Source organism: Echiichthys vipera (genome assembly GCF_963691815.1).
Source record: "Echiichthys vipera genome assembly, chromosome: 9".
NCBI classification, from domain to species: Eukaryota; Metazoa; Chordata; class Actinopteri; order Perciformes; family Trachinidae; genus Echiichthys; species Echiichthys vipera.
Window position 1 is genome coordinate 12,018,298 of NC_139834.1, and position 17,920 is coordinate 12,036,217.

The 17,920-nt window shown below is 39.2% G+C and overlaps 1 protein-coding gene across 1 annotated transcript in view; it reads left to right on the forward strand.

Moving 5' to 3' along the window:
* Nucleotides 1-6,488, forward strand: part of LOC310952300 (cadherin-4-like) — a 245,577-nt gene extending 239,089 nt beyond the window's left edge. The window contains exons 13-17 of the mRNA XM_083920873.1: nucleotides 1,019-1,258; nucleotides 2,059-2,295; nucleotides 3,572-3,711; nucleotides 3,805-3,969; nucleotides 6,118-6,488. Coding sequence (XP_083776999.1) covers nucleotides 1,019-1,258; nucleotides 2,059-2,295; nucleotides 3,572-3,711; nucleotides 3,805-3,969; nucleotides 6,118-6,324 — 989 coding nt within the window. The 3' untranslated portion in view covers nucleotides 6,325-6,488. The remainder of the gene's footprint in view (nucleotides 1-1,018; nucleotides 1,259-2,058; nucleotides 2,296-3,571; nucleotides 3,712-3,804; nucleotides 3,970-6,117) is intronic.
* The last annotated feature ends 11,432 nt before the right edge of the window (nucleotides 6,489-17,920 follow it).

The following is a 17,920-nucleotide window of genomic DNA, read 5'->3' on the forward strand; positions in this document are numbered from 1 at the left end:
TGCTAAAATTGTATAGAGATGAAATGATCCAATCCAGTGCTATAGCAACTGTGTGTTCAACAGATTCCTAATGTAAGTAAAGTAATTCACACTTATAAGGCCTTTTTTATCACACTTAGTTACAAATTAAACTATTATTTAAATAAAGCCATTAAACTGCCAACTAACACCGTGGTCCAACTTACTTCAAAGTTTGCAGACGAAAGCAGACAAAAAATATCTATATGACTAAATCTAACACCTCATCACAGAATAATGGAGTTAATGAATTTATATTATCTCTGTTAAATAAATAAAATGTATAAGTTGACAGGCCGCTATAGTCTGCAATGAGGGGAATCACAACTGATTTCATCCTGAGTAATTCCTTTTCAAGATTGATTGATTATGTATGAGCCAGGAGTCATTTTGCATGTATGTATATATGTATGTATGTGAGCATGCAGTGGATACTCTTAACATGTAAGCACATAGGCATACAGTATGTGCATTTAGATGATTATGTAGGACTTCAGAAACATATTGTAAATATTGCAGACAGACATGCCTTTATGCATGGAATCATCGATGGCTCTCCTAGTTTTGTGTGAATACACACAGACAAGGCCTTGTTTGATTGTGTTACAGTCATCATTATTGTATTGGCGTCTCTAGGCGATTGGATGTGCTGTGCCTGCCTCTAGATTGACTCTGATGGCTTTGATTTGGCTCCAAGGCTAAAAGAGGACCTGGAAAGCACAACTGTCAAAAGTATTTCTGTCAAGGGCAGAAATTCTTCTCCAGTTCTACAACACCCCAACCTCTAACATCGCCACTGTGAATAGACAGAGTTCCTTTCACCTCATCTCTTTCCCTATCATCCCTCTTTTTGTTCTCTATCATTACTTGCCTCCCTTCTGTCTGCCTTCAACTCCTGTCCCTCTTCCCCCTCAATCATCTCTTTCACTGCACACATCTTCTCTCGTCATCTTTTCCTCACGTCATGATACTATTTTCTCTTCCAAATTTCTGCTCTCAGGCTCTCCTGCAGCCAGTGGAACAGGCACGCTGCAGATCTATCTGATAGATATTAATGACAACCCTCCAGTGCTCATACCTAGGGAGTCTCAGATCTGTGAGCGGGTGAACAAGAACGTCCACGGTGTCAACATCACTGCCGCTGATGCTGACACAGACCCTAACGCTGGACCCTTCGTCTTCGAGCTGCCTAACTTTCCCACCAGCATCCGACGCAACTGGACGATTTCTCGGATCAGTGGTGAGGAGGTGTCAGCGCAGAACAACAGTAATAGAGAACATGTGAAAATGGATTAATGATCAGTGCATAAAATGGTTTTACAGTGCCACTGTTTAGATGTGGAGCAAAAAAAAGTGTAGAATTAGTCCAGCCATGTATTACCAATCTTTATCCATTAAATTAGAAAGTAACTCTGACCAAAATCTCATCAGATGCTTCATTATAAAGGTTCTTACATATTTCTTGCCCATGAGTTCTTTACAGTACATTACAGTATGTTAAAGTAATTAATTATGGAAGGGGTACTGGTCAATCATTCAATATTATTAACTCTGCTTACTAGGGCAATTTGAGGGGAAAAACATGAAGTCAGGGGTAATATTTGGAGAAAAAGTCGTAAATTTACGAGAAAAAAACTTGGGTTTTCTCTGAGATTAAGGTTTTAAATATACAAAAAAACTCATATATTCTCCAAGGTGAAAATGCCATAAATCTGAGATTTTTTTTTTTCTCTGAGATTAAAGTCACAAATTAACAAGAAAAAACAATCTGCAAAAAAAATGTTTTTGCCAAGGAGCCACAGATTTTAGTTTTACAAAATACTTTTGTCAGAATCTCTGATTTCTAAGCAAATTGTAATTTAAAATCAACAAAATGTGTCTTTTTTTTTGCTAAAGTAAAAAGCATTTGAATTATAGCCTGGCCCTTTGTTGAAGCATTTTTTATGATTTTGGTCAGAAGTAACTAATTATTTTTGTATTGATAAATGTGATGATTAGATGCGTCTTATAACTTTTCTCTTTCCCCTTCACGCTACACAGGTGACTACGCCCGTTTAGGGCTGCGGTACCAGATATATTTAGAGCCGGGAGTGTATGAGGTCCCTGTAATTGTGTCGGACTCGGGGAATCCTCCGTTATCCAACAGATCTGTCATCAAATTGAAAGTGTGTCCCTGCGATGAACACGGAGACTGCACCACTCTCGGGGCCGTGGCAGCTGCTGGCCTTGGAACCGGAGCCATCATCTCCATCCTCATCTGCATCATCATTCTGCTGAGTGAGTATCAGCTGTTTACACACAGACACCTCACTTCTTTCAAACATGCCAAACACCCACATACAAAGCAAAAAGGTAAAGCTGCCTGTGATTTGCTTTGATTTGTATATCTGCCAAAAAAAAATTAAACATTCCCCAATGCAATACAACAACATGAACAACAGCTTGTATAGCAGAATAATGCTTCGACTGCTGGAATCTTCTCCAGAATCTCTTGACAAGGAGATTTCTGTCTTCTTTTCCTGTAAGGCTAAATATCTGTCATACCAGCGATTTATGCCGCTGGTTACTTTGTTGCTTTGGGATTTAATGTTCATACATAAAGACTCAGACATATTCACAAGCCTCTGTAGGGTTTTCCCAGCACATTTTAAAACGGCAGATGTTATATATTATGGGAATTCATGCTTTTCATTATTACTGCCACCACCGATACAAGTTTTGGAAGTATCCCACATTTATTCCTTTATTTTTTAAGCTTATTTGACCAAGCACATCCCACATCCCAATTTCTCTCATTAACAGAAAAAAGGAGAAAATAATATGAAATGATAAATAATACAATGCTAAGAAGAAAAGAAAGACAGGGGGAAAAGTAAGCCGAAAACAACATTCACTGTTGAAGAGAGGTCTCATGTCTGTGTGTGACGTTGGTGATCCTCTGAAGTTTTCACCTATCTTGCAAAATATCTCAACATCCTCGAGATAAAGTTACATAAACTTGTGTGAAAACATTTGTCATTCCTAGACTACTAATCCTATGGACTTTTCCTCTGGCACCACCGGGAGGTTAATCTTTATGGTTTTTAAGTGAAATATCTCGACAACTGTTGGATGCCATCAGATTTGGCCATAAATAAAGATAAGTTAAATTGTATTAATTCCGCTGATCCTCTGAATTTTTACTCTAGCTCATCAAAAATCCTCAAAATGTATGAAAGGTTTTTGATTACCTGATATTAGTGCCATTGCCATTAATCTCATCTTTTTTGTCTGTTTTATGCTAATTAGCATGTTTTCATGCTAATATGCTAAACTAAGATGGTAAACACTGTAAACATTAAACCTGCATAAGATCTGCAAGCTAGTATTGTCATTGTGAGCAGGTTACTAAAAAAGTTTTAGTTCAAAGCACCACTGTGCCTCAAAGACTCATAACTGTAGACTCTGATTAATGACTCAGGTAAAGTATTTCCTGTTTTTGTTTTTTTATTGCAGATCATAGCAGTGTGCTCTAAAAGGTTTATCATGTTCATGTGTGTGTGTGTTGGTGCAGGCATGGTGCTGCTGTTTGTGGTGTGGATCAAGCGCAGAGAGAAAGAGAGACACACCAAGCAGCTGCTTATTGACCCTGAAGACGATGTCAGAGACAACATCCTCAAATACGATGAAGAGGGAGGAGGAGAGGAGGACCAGGTGAGATCCTGAGAGACACCTCCTCTAACACACATGCTTTCTATGTTGACCTCCTGTGCCTACTTACATCTGTATGTCCGTGTGGGTATATAGGACTACGACCTGAGCCAGCTGCAGCAGCCTGACTCCTTGGAGCACATTATCAGCAAGCCGCCTGGTGTCCGCAGGGTGGATGAACGTCCCATCATCCCTGAGTCCCAGTACCCTATCAGACCTGTCGTACCCCATCCTGGAGACATCGGAGACTTCATCCACGAGGTGAATTTACAGTCATGCCGCGGACAGACGGCTCAACTGTCATTAGATTGTTTCTCCCATCGCAGAGCTGACCTCTCACTTCCACTTTCCATCGATCTGACATATAATGCGATTACTCATTTCTGGATGCTGTTCAATATGTAAACTACAGTAGGTAAAAGGAACAGCATAGAGTTTTGTTTTACTTCACAGCTGCTCTCATGGCTCCAGCTTTATTCACAGTCACACACACAAACACACACACAAACACACGCACACACACACACACACACACACACACACACACTCTAGCTTTGGCACACTGATGCGAGAAAATGCTGATTGACAGACTTGTGACAACACGTTCACACTCGAGAGGTGTTGGCAGCTGTTCAGCTTTGATCCATCCAGCCTTGTCTCTGCCTCTCTCCCTCTCCCTCTCTCTCCCTCTCTCTCCCTCTCTCTCTCTCCTCTCTCTCTCTCTCTCTCTCTCTCTCTCTCTCTCTCTCTCTCTCTCTCTCTCTCTCTCTCTCTCTCCCTCTCCTCCGCTCACACGTACTCACTCACCTGATCTCGCTCCAGCAGTCTGGTAAAACACAAACATAGCAAACACATGGTGTTCCTGCCATGCACTGTACCCCTGGGGGTTGAGGCTTTTTGAGTTTCTCTCCGTATTTCAGTGAAGTGGATGAAGTCCATTCTCTTCACCTGCCTAACCTTCAAGTCAATGGTCCTCATTTTTCATTCCATGAAACAAGTGTGGGTTTGCAGGCTGGAAAGAAACCATATAGATCTCTTCACATCTTATTCATGAAACAGTTAGAAAATATTGATGAATAGGTTTTGATCACACATTGATATGTTCTGAAATCAAATTCAGAACTGGCCCAGCCAAGCACATTATATTTGTATTTGTATGCATTAAACACCCTTATTTATGTGAACCCTACATATCATTAATTTTGGAAGTGTGTGAGATTGTTTCTGATGCTGTTTGTTTGTGCTTGTGTGTATCTGGCTGTCCGTCTTATCTCTGTTCTTCTTCTTCTGCTTTACTCAGGCCACTCGTGCAAAAGAGATCCCACTCGCAATAAGAATACCGGATTTAATAAAGGTCGTAATAATTTAGGCCTACTGAGCTTTACCATAGGAACTTGCCCCTATGAAGCCTGTAGTGTTTGAACTATTTATGTGAAATACACTGAAAGTAGCTTGTTCAATTATAGTAAGAAAATTATATGCTGTTATTGGTTTCGATTCAATTTGTAAGTACTGAGACAACAAAAGACAGAACAGTTGTACAGCACAGCAACATTATGTACTGCCAGTAGTTTTCCATGTATAATGCCATGTGTCCTTTATTTAACTGCATGCAGTAATGTTTTCCAAGCAGCTATGAGACTGTGAAAAAAAAAGATTATTAAGTGTCAGTGGCAGAAAGTACAATTCAAATACAATTTCTACTCATATTGTACTTTTTAGTCCACTTCATTTAGTTATAGTTTCTACAAGTAGAATATTGCGTTTTTACATACAGATATCAGCTTTTAAAATATTATGCATTGTTATAGATTAAACTTCCCAGTATACAAAGTAAAAATAAAATGAGCTCCACCTTGTCCAGCTGCAGCAAAATGTTTCTATTAATTCAATTACAGAATATATACAATAACACTATGCGAGTCATGCATTACAATGATTACCAATTTACACATAAAGGTCAGTTTAACAGTCATGGAAAGGGCTTTTCCGCCTGTGAAAGCAGGTATGCCTTCTGTGGTCCTGATGATGTCACAGTGATGTCATCCGGGTGTCGTTCTGCCTGATTTTGTGGACTATAGATTTATAACAAAAGGCACTGGTTACGAACTGAGGAGAAAGGTGTAGGCATTAAGCAGGATAGGGACGGTGTAGGAAAAGATGCTTTTGGTTGCATCATGGGTAATGTAGGATTCAGCATTTTTGGAGCATGACCCATACTGGAGACTTTTGACAGGATATAATTTTGCCCAATTTATAAAGTAGAATAAAACGGACCTTTATGAGTGCATTACTAAGTTGTTGGAGTCCACTTCCAACAGCATGTTGGTGTTCCTTTTTTAAAATCATATTATCCACTGCATGCATCGAGTACTGACCACTACCTTTCCTCTTCTTTGTCCTGTTTAGGGTCTGCGAGCAGCAGACAATGACCCCACAGCTCCTCCGTATGACTCCCTGTTGGTGTTTGACTATGAGGGAAGTGGCTCTACCGCCGGCTCCGTCAGCACCCTCAACTCATCCAGCACAGGGGACCAGGACTATGACTACCTCAACGACTGGGGTCCCCGCTTCAAGAAACTGGCTGACATGTACGGAGGAGGAGATGATGATTAAATCTGCCCAGTCACACATATACACACACACACACACCCTCGTCCCGTCAGCTGGCCTGCCATGCTCTGCCCCTCAAACACATGAGGCTATTATACCCTTATTGAACTCAAATTAACAATGACATGTTCACACTGAACACCTGACTGACCAACCAACCAATCAGATTACCCACCACAGAGGACCGGTGTCGTGAGTCAGTTTTGGGGTGCTCTTATCAACCGTCTCCTGCTCTAAGCCTGTCTAAGACTGAAACGGAAGCTCTGAATTGCAGGCTTCTCATAGTTTGTATAGTAAACGCTTGTACTTTTATTTTTTTTAGGTTTTATGCTACAGTACATGTAGGTTTTAGTTTTTAGTAGTTAGATTTATTTTTTTCCTTTAGTGTGTGTAGCTTCTTTTTGGGCCCCACTCCCCTTTGATTCGAGCCATTCCCTATTCCTGAGGGTTTTCACTTTTCCCTCGCTGTCAGCCCCCGCCTGCCTCTCTGCAGAAGCTTTAGGTTGAGCTGCTTGCTTTGTCTGAGGGGAACAAAAGGGGAAAAAAAGAACACAGATATGAAAGTCCTTCCTGCACGGAGGGTCCTAGTTTATTCTTTCTTGAACTTGAATTACTTAGAACAGAAGCACTGTTGTTTAAAAAGTGCCTTCAGTGGTGCACATTTTAGCAGACTCCCGCTAACTCAGGATTGGTTGCCATTTTCTGGGCTTACATGCCCCCATATGACCCCTGACCCTTTAACTCAGACCTTCCCTTGTCATTTCTGTCCTCCTGCCTGGCTGTGGTAGCTGCAGGAGATGTCAGTGCCGGTTTCAGAGGAGCATTGACTGGCTTACGAGGGCGCTTTATGTAGACGTGCTGTACACAGGCCTACAGTGTGTCTGTAACTATTCAAGTCAGGCATATCTATGCTCCTAGATCACAGCCAATTTGAATGTGATTACTGTAATCACAAACATACATTATGGGACTGTCTTAGAGAAGAAATGCATCGCGTGTCTTTGTTTATTGTGGCTTCAATAGCAGCTGTGTTTGTTTTGAGCGCTCAGTATTTGCACAAAACTTAAAAAGGCTTGTTCCTAAATTTTGAAGATTGACAAGTCATGTGTGTTACCTCTCTGTTATTGTATATGAAGTGCGTATGAGGGTTATTTAAGGAGACTTTGCCTTTACGATCATTTAAGGTTTGCATGTTTATCCCTTCACCCAAAGGTTATTAACATGGCACCAATTATTGTGTGGTAAATGTGTCAAAGAAAACTATATAAACTGTACAAACATGAGGGGAAAGAAAATACTAGATGATTTCAAATAGCTCTGATAGCATTGCATACAGTGGTATTCTCTTTCACATATTCTTTTTCTTTTGTTGATTCACTGTTGTTTCTCAGCAAACTTTTAATATACAAACTTTGGTGCCGGTCCCTGTCACAGAAACTGGGGGAATTGAGCTTCAGCCAGGGATTTAGCGCCTTCACAATCTGTCTCTCTTCAGGCAGCATTTCATTCATCTGAAATTTTCTCCTGAAATTGTTGGCTGCAAGTTCAAGAGGTTTTGAAAAGAAGTTAGAGGAACAGGAAGTCTGTTATGAAGCTCTGCATTTTATCAAAGCAGACTTGCAAAACTAAAGCTTCAGTAATAGCGCTTTAAAAGACAGACATTTTGAAAAACAGTTTTGTTGCGACTTCATGAAAAAGCAGCACTACCCATGGGCTTTTGTGATCACATTTCAGAACCCCACAACTGCATATATAGAACTGAAAAAAGAGCTTTAGTCTTTGTATTAAATTATTTAAATATGCAAAACATTTCAAAGAGGGACCAGGGAGATGCTGTTGAATGATTGAACGTCTTAATCATTCCTTATCTTGAGCCCAATGAAACACTCCTTGGTTGTAGCCAGTTTCAGCTTGATGCCGATTGACTAGATTTTCTATTAATTATGAAAATGATGAATGCTTGGAGGAAATCTCAGAAATGACAATGTTCTTCAGATGATGTGATGAGAGGGATCCTTCACCTCTCATTTTCCTCCAGCTGCTTTTCAACTGTTCCTCACCTGCTTGTGGTTCATGTGAATAGCTGTAGATGAAAAACAATCTTTAGTTTTCACAAATGGTAATACAAATTGTAATTATACTTTCAGAGTGGATGAAAAATAATTAACTTGTGACGTCATATAAATGGAAAATATGTCATGTTAATGCAAAGATTCATCATGCCATAACAATGAAATAAGGATGTGTTTGATTAGACTATTAAAGAAGGGAGAGAAGGTCATAGTATAATCAGTAGGGCGAACAGGGTAGGAATGTCTTGATTTAGATGAATACATAAATGGATGCAAATTGCACCTTGCAGTGTAGAAACTGACAGCTGCAATTTTCAGGATAGCTGTCAGCTTAGAACGAAAACAGAGTAGACATGAAAAACTGAGTTGTTTTCACAGCTTGCTGCTGGATAAGCTCTTAACTATACGATTGCTCTTCAGCCTACAGAATATCTTCACAAAATAAACACAGCTGTTACTTTCTGCTATTTGTGATTATTTCTGACATATACATGTTGTATATACAGCACATTTTTATACAGTGGGTACAATGATTTCTCTGTTTCTGTGGTCTTTGCATTTTCTCTCACTCCAGTTTTGTTTTTAATGAATACGTGGTTGGCAAGGTATAATTCACCACTAAAAGCCATGTGCATTTAAGAGGATCTGTATGATTCTGTATGAGCTCACAGCCATACTCTTGTCGCTGTTAAGTTAAGCTTCATAGTGGTGAAAAAGTTTAACTTCAAACCATCTTGTACAGTCTATACTAGCACACACTCACTCCTCTAGGCCTTACTGTATATATGTGAGTGTTCGATATAATATGAGCCCTTTCAGTATTGTTCCAGTTCAGCTGCAGAGCTCCATTATTACTTAAGGCCATCCATTGTTCACAGAATGGAGACATGCTTAAGAAATTGCTGAAAATGCTCTCTAATCAGATATTCAGCCCAGGTTCAGGGCCAAAGAAAGCAGGAGGCCCACACACACTTTATACAAGGGTAACTGACCTTTATGACTGTGTCATACATAGACATATACATGTGACACAATGCCATTATGATGCTGAATGTTATCAATGACTTGCAATGACATGTGGCAGCAAATTATCATTGGAGTCGGTCACCCTTGACCCCCCATTTAAATGCAATTAGTGAGGGGAAATGAAGGAAGGGTGATCATTATTTGTTACATACTTGGTCTACTTTCTTATTGACGTTCTCTTGCTAAAATGAGTGGAGAATTAGTAAATGACAGAATAAAGGAAGAACTATTGCACTGCTGTAGTACACCACTGTCTCCTGGCTGTGTTAACAACAGCTCTTTTGCCTCTCTGAGTGGTCTTAGTTAAAGGACACTTGGTCTCACTCGAGACACTGCCTGACCATGGACACACACATGACGGGGGGGCTGCAGTAGAAGCCAGGCTTATGCTCTGCTAGGGCCAGAATAACAAAGACAGACAGGCAGCAGTGTTTCATAAGAATTCTACCAATACTGCTCAAGTCCAAGTGTACATAATGAAGTATTTGCTTAAAGCTGAACAGACCAAGTTAGGTAAACTATACCTGTACAATTGGAGCTTTTTGCATGTATCTTTTTATAATGGAGTTCTATTACAGTAACCATGCAACATTTTAAAATGTATCGCAGCCCGCATGACAGAGGTTGCATTCCAGAAAACATTCTGGTGTATCATACTCGCATAGTTTCAAATGGAGGAGAAAAAAAAGCTGAAAAAATGATTGCACAGATATTGAGTCGAAAGACTTTTTTTGTAAATTGTCAACAGCACAAATATTTTGTATTGTTGTTTGTACCATTTTGTAAGAAAATGAAGGAAAAAAAACAAAAAAAGGGAAAGAGTCTGTTGTTTCAAGCGTGTGTTTATAGTGCCACTGCAATCTTGGTTTCCAAATACCGTAAAGTAAATGCGCAGCCTTGCAGATCAACCTTGTAATATAGAACGCTGAGCTGGAGACTCCCTGTCAGCACTATGTGTTATAAATAAAATTTCCCCTCCTTATAAGAACTCTGCTTTATGTCTTTTCTTTGCCACCTGCTGATTTATGCGAGCGATGCATTTCCTCACACACTTGTGTTATTTTTAAAGTTTTTTTGACAAGAGATTGTTTAAACAAAAGCAAAGGCCCCTGTTACTCGGGTAACTTTGCACTATGTTAAATTTCAATTATGGTACATGCATAGGTCCTTTTGGTGAGAACATAAAATAATACTTAAAAGTAATCATCAAACACATGTCCTGAAACATGTTCATTCCACCCTAACCCTACAGTACATAGAATATAATTTAATGGAAGGCACTGTAAATTATCAAGAGTAACACTTGCCCTTATACAGTGAACATACCTATAAACTAGATGTGAACTGGATTATACTGAGAAAACACATCAGCTAAGAACCAGACTGTCTCTCTCAGTGCCTTCCACTGCCATTTCTTTAAGGTTTTATTTTCACAGTAAACAGAATGACAGTATAAAATTTACAAAAGCCTATACAATGCCTACAAATGACCTGCAACTCGAAGTATTTGCACTTTATTTAAATATAACAATGCCTACATGTATATCCCTGTCGAATAAATAATGACAAGCATCGTAAGTATGTATATGCATTTAAACGGTGGCACATGCTGTCTGTCTTCAAGACAAATGTCTTTATTGACATTGCATGTCATTGTGACAGAGCCTCACATATAAATGGTCTTGCTTGTTCTGCATGAGAAGACACAATAATGAAGATAAGGAAACATTTCCACAGTGTTAGATTAATTTTAAATTGTGATTTGCTTCTGTTTGCACTGGTTTAACATGGGTATGATTGAGTTATATATTCCAAATTAGTTTTAGTGCCAGCCATGAACAAACATAAGCTAAAGTGATCAACACAATTAGGAGTGTTCATTTGTCAACTGTGCCTATCAGGCAAGGTGAATGATGAAGTCTTCTCCAGCTAAGGCAGATGAAACGCAGAGAAAGAACAGCTCAGTATGATCATACAAGGATGCACATATCCCCTTGTTCTTGCTTTTCTTTCTTGACAGACTATACTATGACATATTTTGCACAAACTGCTCTGACATTTCTTCGACATGCTATACTATGAGTTTTTCTGACTATTTTTCGTCATACTATCCAATTACCTTTTTTATGACTTAAACATACTATACTAGAACAATTTTTGGGACATACTACACAATTACTTTTTTGGACATGACTTATTTTAGTTTTTTTTTACTATACTAGGACTTTTTTGTGACTATTTTCGACAAAAGCATAGTGTACAATTACTTTTTATGTTTCCTCATAGTATACTATGATTTATTTCCCCCCAACATATACTATGAAATATTTTGTAGGTATTATACTATGACTTTTAATAACTGTTTTTGGACATACAATACTGTGACTTTTTAAAGACCTTTTTCAACATACTATACTATGACTTATACTACTGCTCAAGTGATTTTTCTGCTGTACATACTGTAAGACATTTTACCATTTCTTACTACTAGTACTAAAAAAATCATAGAATAGTAGATTCTATGATTTTTTTTTTTCATCCTGTTACAAATATCAATGTAAGACCATAACCAACTATAGATTTAGAATTTGGGCATTTTTCTGTTTCGTGCACAATAAAAAAACTTAATTGAACTTTGAAATGTTGTGTTTTTAATAGGTTTTATAGGATTTCCATTGCATTGAAAAAGTAGACACTGCAACAGATAATGCATGTAATCACCTATCTCTCTATTAGTTAGTTAGTTAGTAGTACGCACTCTAACTATCTCCAATGTCCGCATACCATCCATCCATTCATCATCTTCAACCGCTTGTCCCTGAAGAGGTTGCGGGGGGTTTGAGCCGTTCCCAGCTGACATTGGGTGTGAGGCACGGCACATCCTGGACAGGACACCAGTCGCAATCACAGGTCACGTAGACACAGACAGAGACAGAGACGAAAAAAAACATTCACGCTCACATTCACACCTACGGGCAATTTAGAGTCATCAATTAACCTAGGAAGCCGGAGAACCCAGAGAGAACCCACACAGACAGGGGAGAACATGCAAACTCCACTGCCTGTCCGAATACCTTAGAATTTTTAAGTTTTCAAAACAGTCCACAAAGGCAATGATAATCAATTTTCTAATATTTGATGAAAACATGAAAAAGGCAAAAAATTGTTCAATGTGACGAACATGATTTATGGGTTCTTCCTTTGACAATATGTTGCAGGCACTGCACCTTGAATTGAACCACCACATAAAGATTTTTTATTGACATTTCAGGTCTGTTTGAAATCTTAATTTAGTGAAGGTCTCTATAAAACCACTGCAGAAAACTAAAAATAGATAGAGCTCAGTTAGCAATCAGCACAGGCATTCAAGGCAGCATGAGGTGCAGGATGAGATGACCCTTACTTGTTCTCTTTTAGCACAGCAGGTCAATGAACCAACAGCGGACTGCATCTCCTCCTCATTGATTGACCTGTCAGAGCACGTCAATGCACACACAGGGAGAATAAGCCCTGCTGTTACACACTGCTAACATAAACTCCCAAATATCTCTCCTCGAATTACAAGAAAACTGAGGGTAGAGTGAAACCTGCTCCTGCCCTCCCATCAGGCAGACTCCAAGGTGGGCTGGAGAAGTCAAGATGGATTAATTCAGGTTGCAGTCACATTATTATTAGAATGGCCCCATGCTGAAATTGGTTTACAACTGATTTCAATACTTACTACCCTTATTTTACCAAATTTACAGGTCAGGGATTGAAGGTCACCACTTTCCCTGCATGCCATCCGAGAAAAGTGTTGTACAGTTAATATTTTCAGACATGACTGAGTTAGATGAAAAGATGAAAATCAATATAATTTAATGTCCGTACAAAAGACTTGTATCTTCTCATCTAACTTTCGACAAGAAAGGGGATAACCATATTTTTAAAGGAGTCAAACAATATCTTTGACAAAAACTACCGAAGAAAAGCTCTTCAATTGCTTCAATCCTGGATCTCTATCATTAAACACAAAGCATCATCACATATGAAAGCTCTGTCTGGTTGGCATTAATTTAGGCTATGGTTCTTAAGCTCGGATAAGGCTGACCCAGACAAAACTAACACATAAACATTCACAAATGGCTCTGGGACAGTTGCCAGGAAAGGTAATATCGTCATAGGATGTAAGTGCAGTGGATATTAACTGCTGCATTTTCTCCCTCTGTGCACTTGACCAGAGCATACCAAGAAGCTAATGTCACTTACATCTCTGGTAAGTGCATTTTGCAAAAGGCTATTATATGTCTGCCGAATGAACAGGCTAGCATTAAGCAAACTCTAGACTCCAGAAAAGCACCAGTTAATCTTTCCATTTCATTTAAAAAGGCTGTGATTTTTTCAGCATAGAAAATATTAGAAAAATAATTTACTCCTTGAATGTGTATTATTTTGTATTGTTTGAAATGTTATTGACTTGAAAAATGCAACAAAGTTTACATAAAAACTTAACAAATCCAATTAGCCCTGCAACATTGTAACATTTGGTGATGAAGACACCATGCCCTCTGCAAAAGTTTTTTTTTTAATTTACTCAAAATGTTCTGAGTGCTTTGCCAGGTTGATGTGATAAGGGGGTCTCTGTTTCTATAGGGAAAAAATGATATTCCTGATTTTTCTTCTTCGATTATAAATCATCTGTTTTATCTTCGATTACAAACAGTACCTCAGATGAGAAGAAGCTATCAAGAGTATCAGGGTATGTACTTTTTCTGATTTTTGTGAAATAACTTTTTCTGAGTTTTGTAAAATAACTATATATATATATATATATATATATATATATATATATATATATATATATATATATATATATATATATATTCCCTGGGGGAGCTCTGTAGACAGGCCATGGCCAGTCATCCATCTATCCATACCATTTCCTCATACTCTCCATCAGTGACTTTCATTTCCTCTTTGATAGCCGGAAGGAATGGCCCAAGTCTGATTGGATATCTATCTAATGGCCGCTTTAGTGTACTGCCGGACCGCCTCTGGACCCAGACATAGCACACATAGAGTGAAATAGAGATGGCAGGGGCGGTCTGTGTCCTGAGTCCTCTCCAAGTAATGCATTTATACTCTGAATGATCCAAAGTGCGCTGCTCTGTGTAATAAGAATAAACAAATAGCTGTACCGCATTGGCTTTATTGTCTTACATCAATGTTGATATATTCACAGTCGTGGTGGGCTATTGTATGCAGATTGCCTGATGCCCCTGCGGTGAACTCCTCATCTAATCTTTTCAGAGAGTAACTGCACTGTAGGGGGGAGTGGGCTCTCAAGAGAAATGAGAGAGGGTTCAAACAGTCAAGAGAACCACAAAACCATGGAGAAACAATCCTGAAACTTTACACTCGTCTTTCCAGCAGTCACATCAACAAAAGATATTTGATTCATACAGAGCTTTCTAAGGAGAGCACATTTTGGAGTTTGGCAGCGGCAGGTAGGATGAGTGTTATGATATGATGAGAGTCATTTCAAAGAGGCATAAAGGCGTCTAAAAGCTGAGAATGGAAGCGATAATGTTTCCTCCCGGGTCAGTGAGACCACACGCCGGAGAGAACAGCTGCAGCTGACCACATTATAGTTGGCGAGGGACAGAGATAAAGGAGTGAAGCTCTGGGCCCATAGTACTGCCTGAAATCAGTTTTAGATTCCATTCTTACAACCAAATCATATTATGCTCCACAGCTATTCACAGAGTAGCTATCTATCACTCACGTACACACACTGTCAACATGATCCGGCCATCTGTCAGTACTTACCTACACAGAGCTTCAAGCTACGGCCCTGATGGAGCAACTGCATTAGCTATTGCTTTGACATCCTCTCTGCTGTTTGCGTGCTTTGGTGTAGAAAACAGATACAGAACTCTAAATTGTTGCATCAACACATTCAACTATATTAACAAGCATGAACAGCAGCAGTTGTTGCAATCTTCAGATAAAATGCTTTCATCAGAAATTAGCTATCCACATCCAGAGAATGTATTTCCCATTAAAAGCCCGCCAAAAAGTGGACTGAAAGGATTGATTTATGATATCTTAGTATGACAAAAAACACTTTGCTTTCATGACTTAAATCTTAATTATTAATCTGAAGATATAGTATTTGGAATTGGAAAAGTACAAGAGGCAGGCTGAGAAAAATGTCATATTGTTTTGCTGGGTGGGAAATCTTCCAAATCTTCCATTCTCTTAGTTTCCACACAAGATATGGTCTCAATAGTTTACAGTCTCCCGTATTGAGGGACTTAACTAATTGAGTCTCTATCTTCCTTTGGCTTGTTTTATGTTTTTGAGCTCTCTTAACCTCTTCTTCCCTGAGCCCCCGCCCGCGGGGGCTATCACGCAGTATAACAACATCCCCCTCTGCAGCAACATGTAGCTTGCATACAGACACACATGCTGGATACCACCAGAAAGCTAAGAATCTCTTCTACACGCTCATATAAACCATTTGTATGACCAACAAACACAGTTACAACAGCGAGCAATCAAACAATATGAGGCGAAAAAACAGAAATAAGAGCAACACAGACAAATAAAGCTGGCACAGTGGCTGCTCTGATATCAGCAAGATTTCACTGCATCCACTCCATAGCAGAGTCTCCACACGTTCCAAAAATACTATTTTTATCACTCTACGACCAAGTTTCACTGATCCAGCAGCCAAATATGACAGAAAACAACAAGCGCATTTGAAAACCAAAACCAGAAATGCTGTCTTACCTTTGCAGTATCACAGTGAAAAGTTTAATCCACAGAAATAAAAACCGCTGAAATGGAAGGACAACATCTCCCAGCATGCTTTGGAGGTTTTTCCGGCTTCTTTGACCTGCTAAGCCCACTTTTCAAAGGCTCTGATTGGGTCATAGCGCCTGTCCGTCATGTAGTGTAGCTCGTCCTTATCCCTTTGTGATTCGCTAGTCGTGTGGTCTAAGTGAAAAAAACGCTCACAACTTGATTCTATTGGTTCTTACGATTCCAACGAGGTGTCATGCTTCAAGATTGACCAATGTGGACGGAAGATATAGCCCCGCATAAGGGCAAAGGGGCTCTGTCGCGCTAACGGCGCTAGCGCGCTAGCGCCGTTAGCGCTGTGACGCACGGTGACGGACTGAGGCTGGCGTGAATACACGGACTGACACTCGCCGTTCTGCTGCTTTTATGCACTTTATCTTCCTGTGGCTGTGCAAGCCACGGATCTGTGTCTTGTAAATAGTTGTTTGCAGAATATTTTGGCCAGCACTTTGCTATTGCACTTTGTAGTGGCACATTGTTGTTGTTGCTGTTGCTGATTTCCATCATTATTGTTACTATTTTAATTACTATGTCCCTACTATTATTATATTATTACAGTTATTGTTGTATTATAGTGAATACAGTAATCTGACCCTTTTGGAGACAAATGTAGTCCTTTTGTAGGGTTTATGTGTGTGTGTGTGTGTGGGGGGGGGGGGTCCTATTTATTATTATTATTTTTTTTTTTCAAAAACTGTTTTCTCTTAGATCCAAAATGACATTTAAATTAAATTAAATTAATTTTACAACGTGGTACCTAAGAAATCTCAAATGGCACTAATGGTGCCAAATCGTGCCAAATCGTGCCAAATATGCCAAACTTGAGGACGCCTAAATATTTCTTCAATAAGACCTCTATAATTGTTCCTCTGCTTTATTTTAGCAGCATCAAACTTCTCACAGGTGATGTCCAGATGTTGTTCCATGGCTTTATTGAGTTTTTTGGCTACTGTGGCATTATTTTCAAAGGGATACTTATATAAAATGACAATTTTTTTTTGGCGAGGGAAGAAATTCTTCCATTTTTGCTTTGTTCCATCTGCATTTACTCTGACACACTTGCATTAATAGTGCTGCTTACACTTCTGATGCCATCTCACATGTGTAACCTTTATTGTAATACCAAGATAATGCACATAAAGCTTGTAATTACAGAGATATACCCTATTTATTCTGAGCATGTCATTTTCGAGCAGGAACCTCAAAAACGGACTCAGGGAAGAAGAGGTTAACTGAATTTCATGATGGTTTGTGTAATCACTGCAGCCTCCTGGGCTGGGAGTTTATAAATTTGGAGTTTCAACAGTGTTTTGTTCAAAAGATATCTATTCCAAACCTTGATTCTTTACCAACGACACAATCTGTAGATAACCGATACTCTCTCCTTCACCCCTCTCTCTCTCTCCAACTGCTGAAGATATACAGATCAGACCTACCCCCGCTGTATTTATGACTGTAAAAGGTCTGTTGATTGGTGCACCGAGTGATCACATAATCAAGGAGGATGATCATTTGAGATGCCTCAAAAATATGACATAATTTGGCTCACTGAATAATGAGCAGTTTTCAAATGGTGAAGTTGACTGCTGGGATGTATTTTTTAAAAGAGTCTCATTAATTCAGAAATTTCCACAGCTCCTAATGATACAAGACTT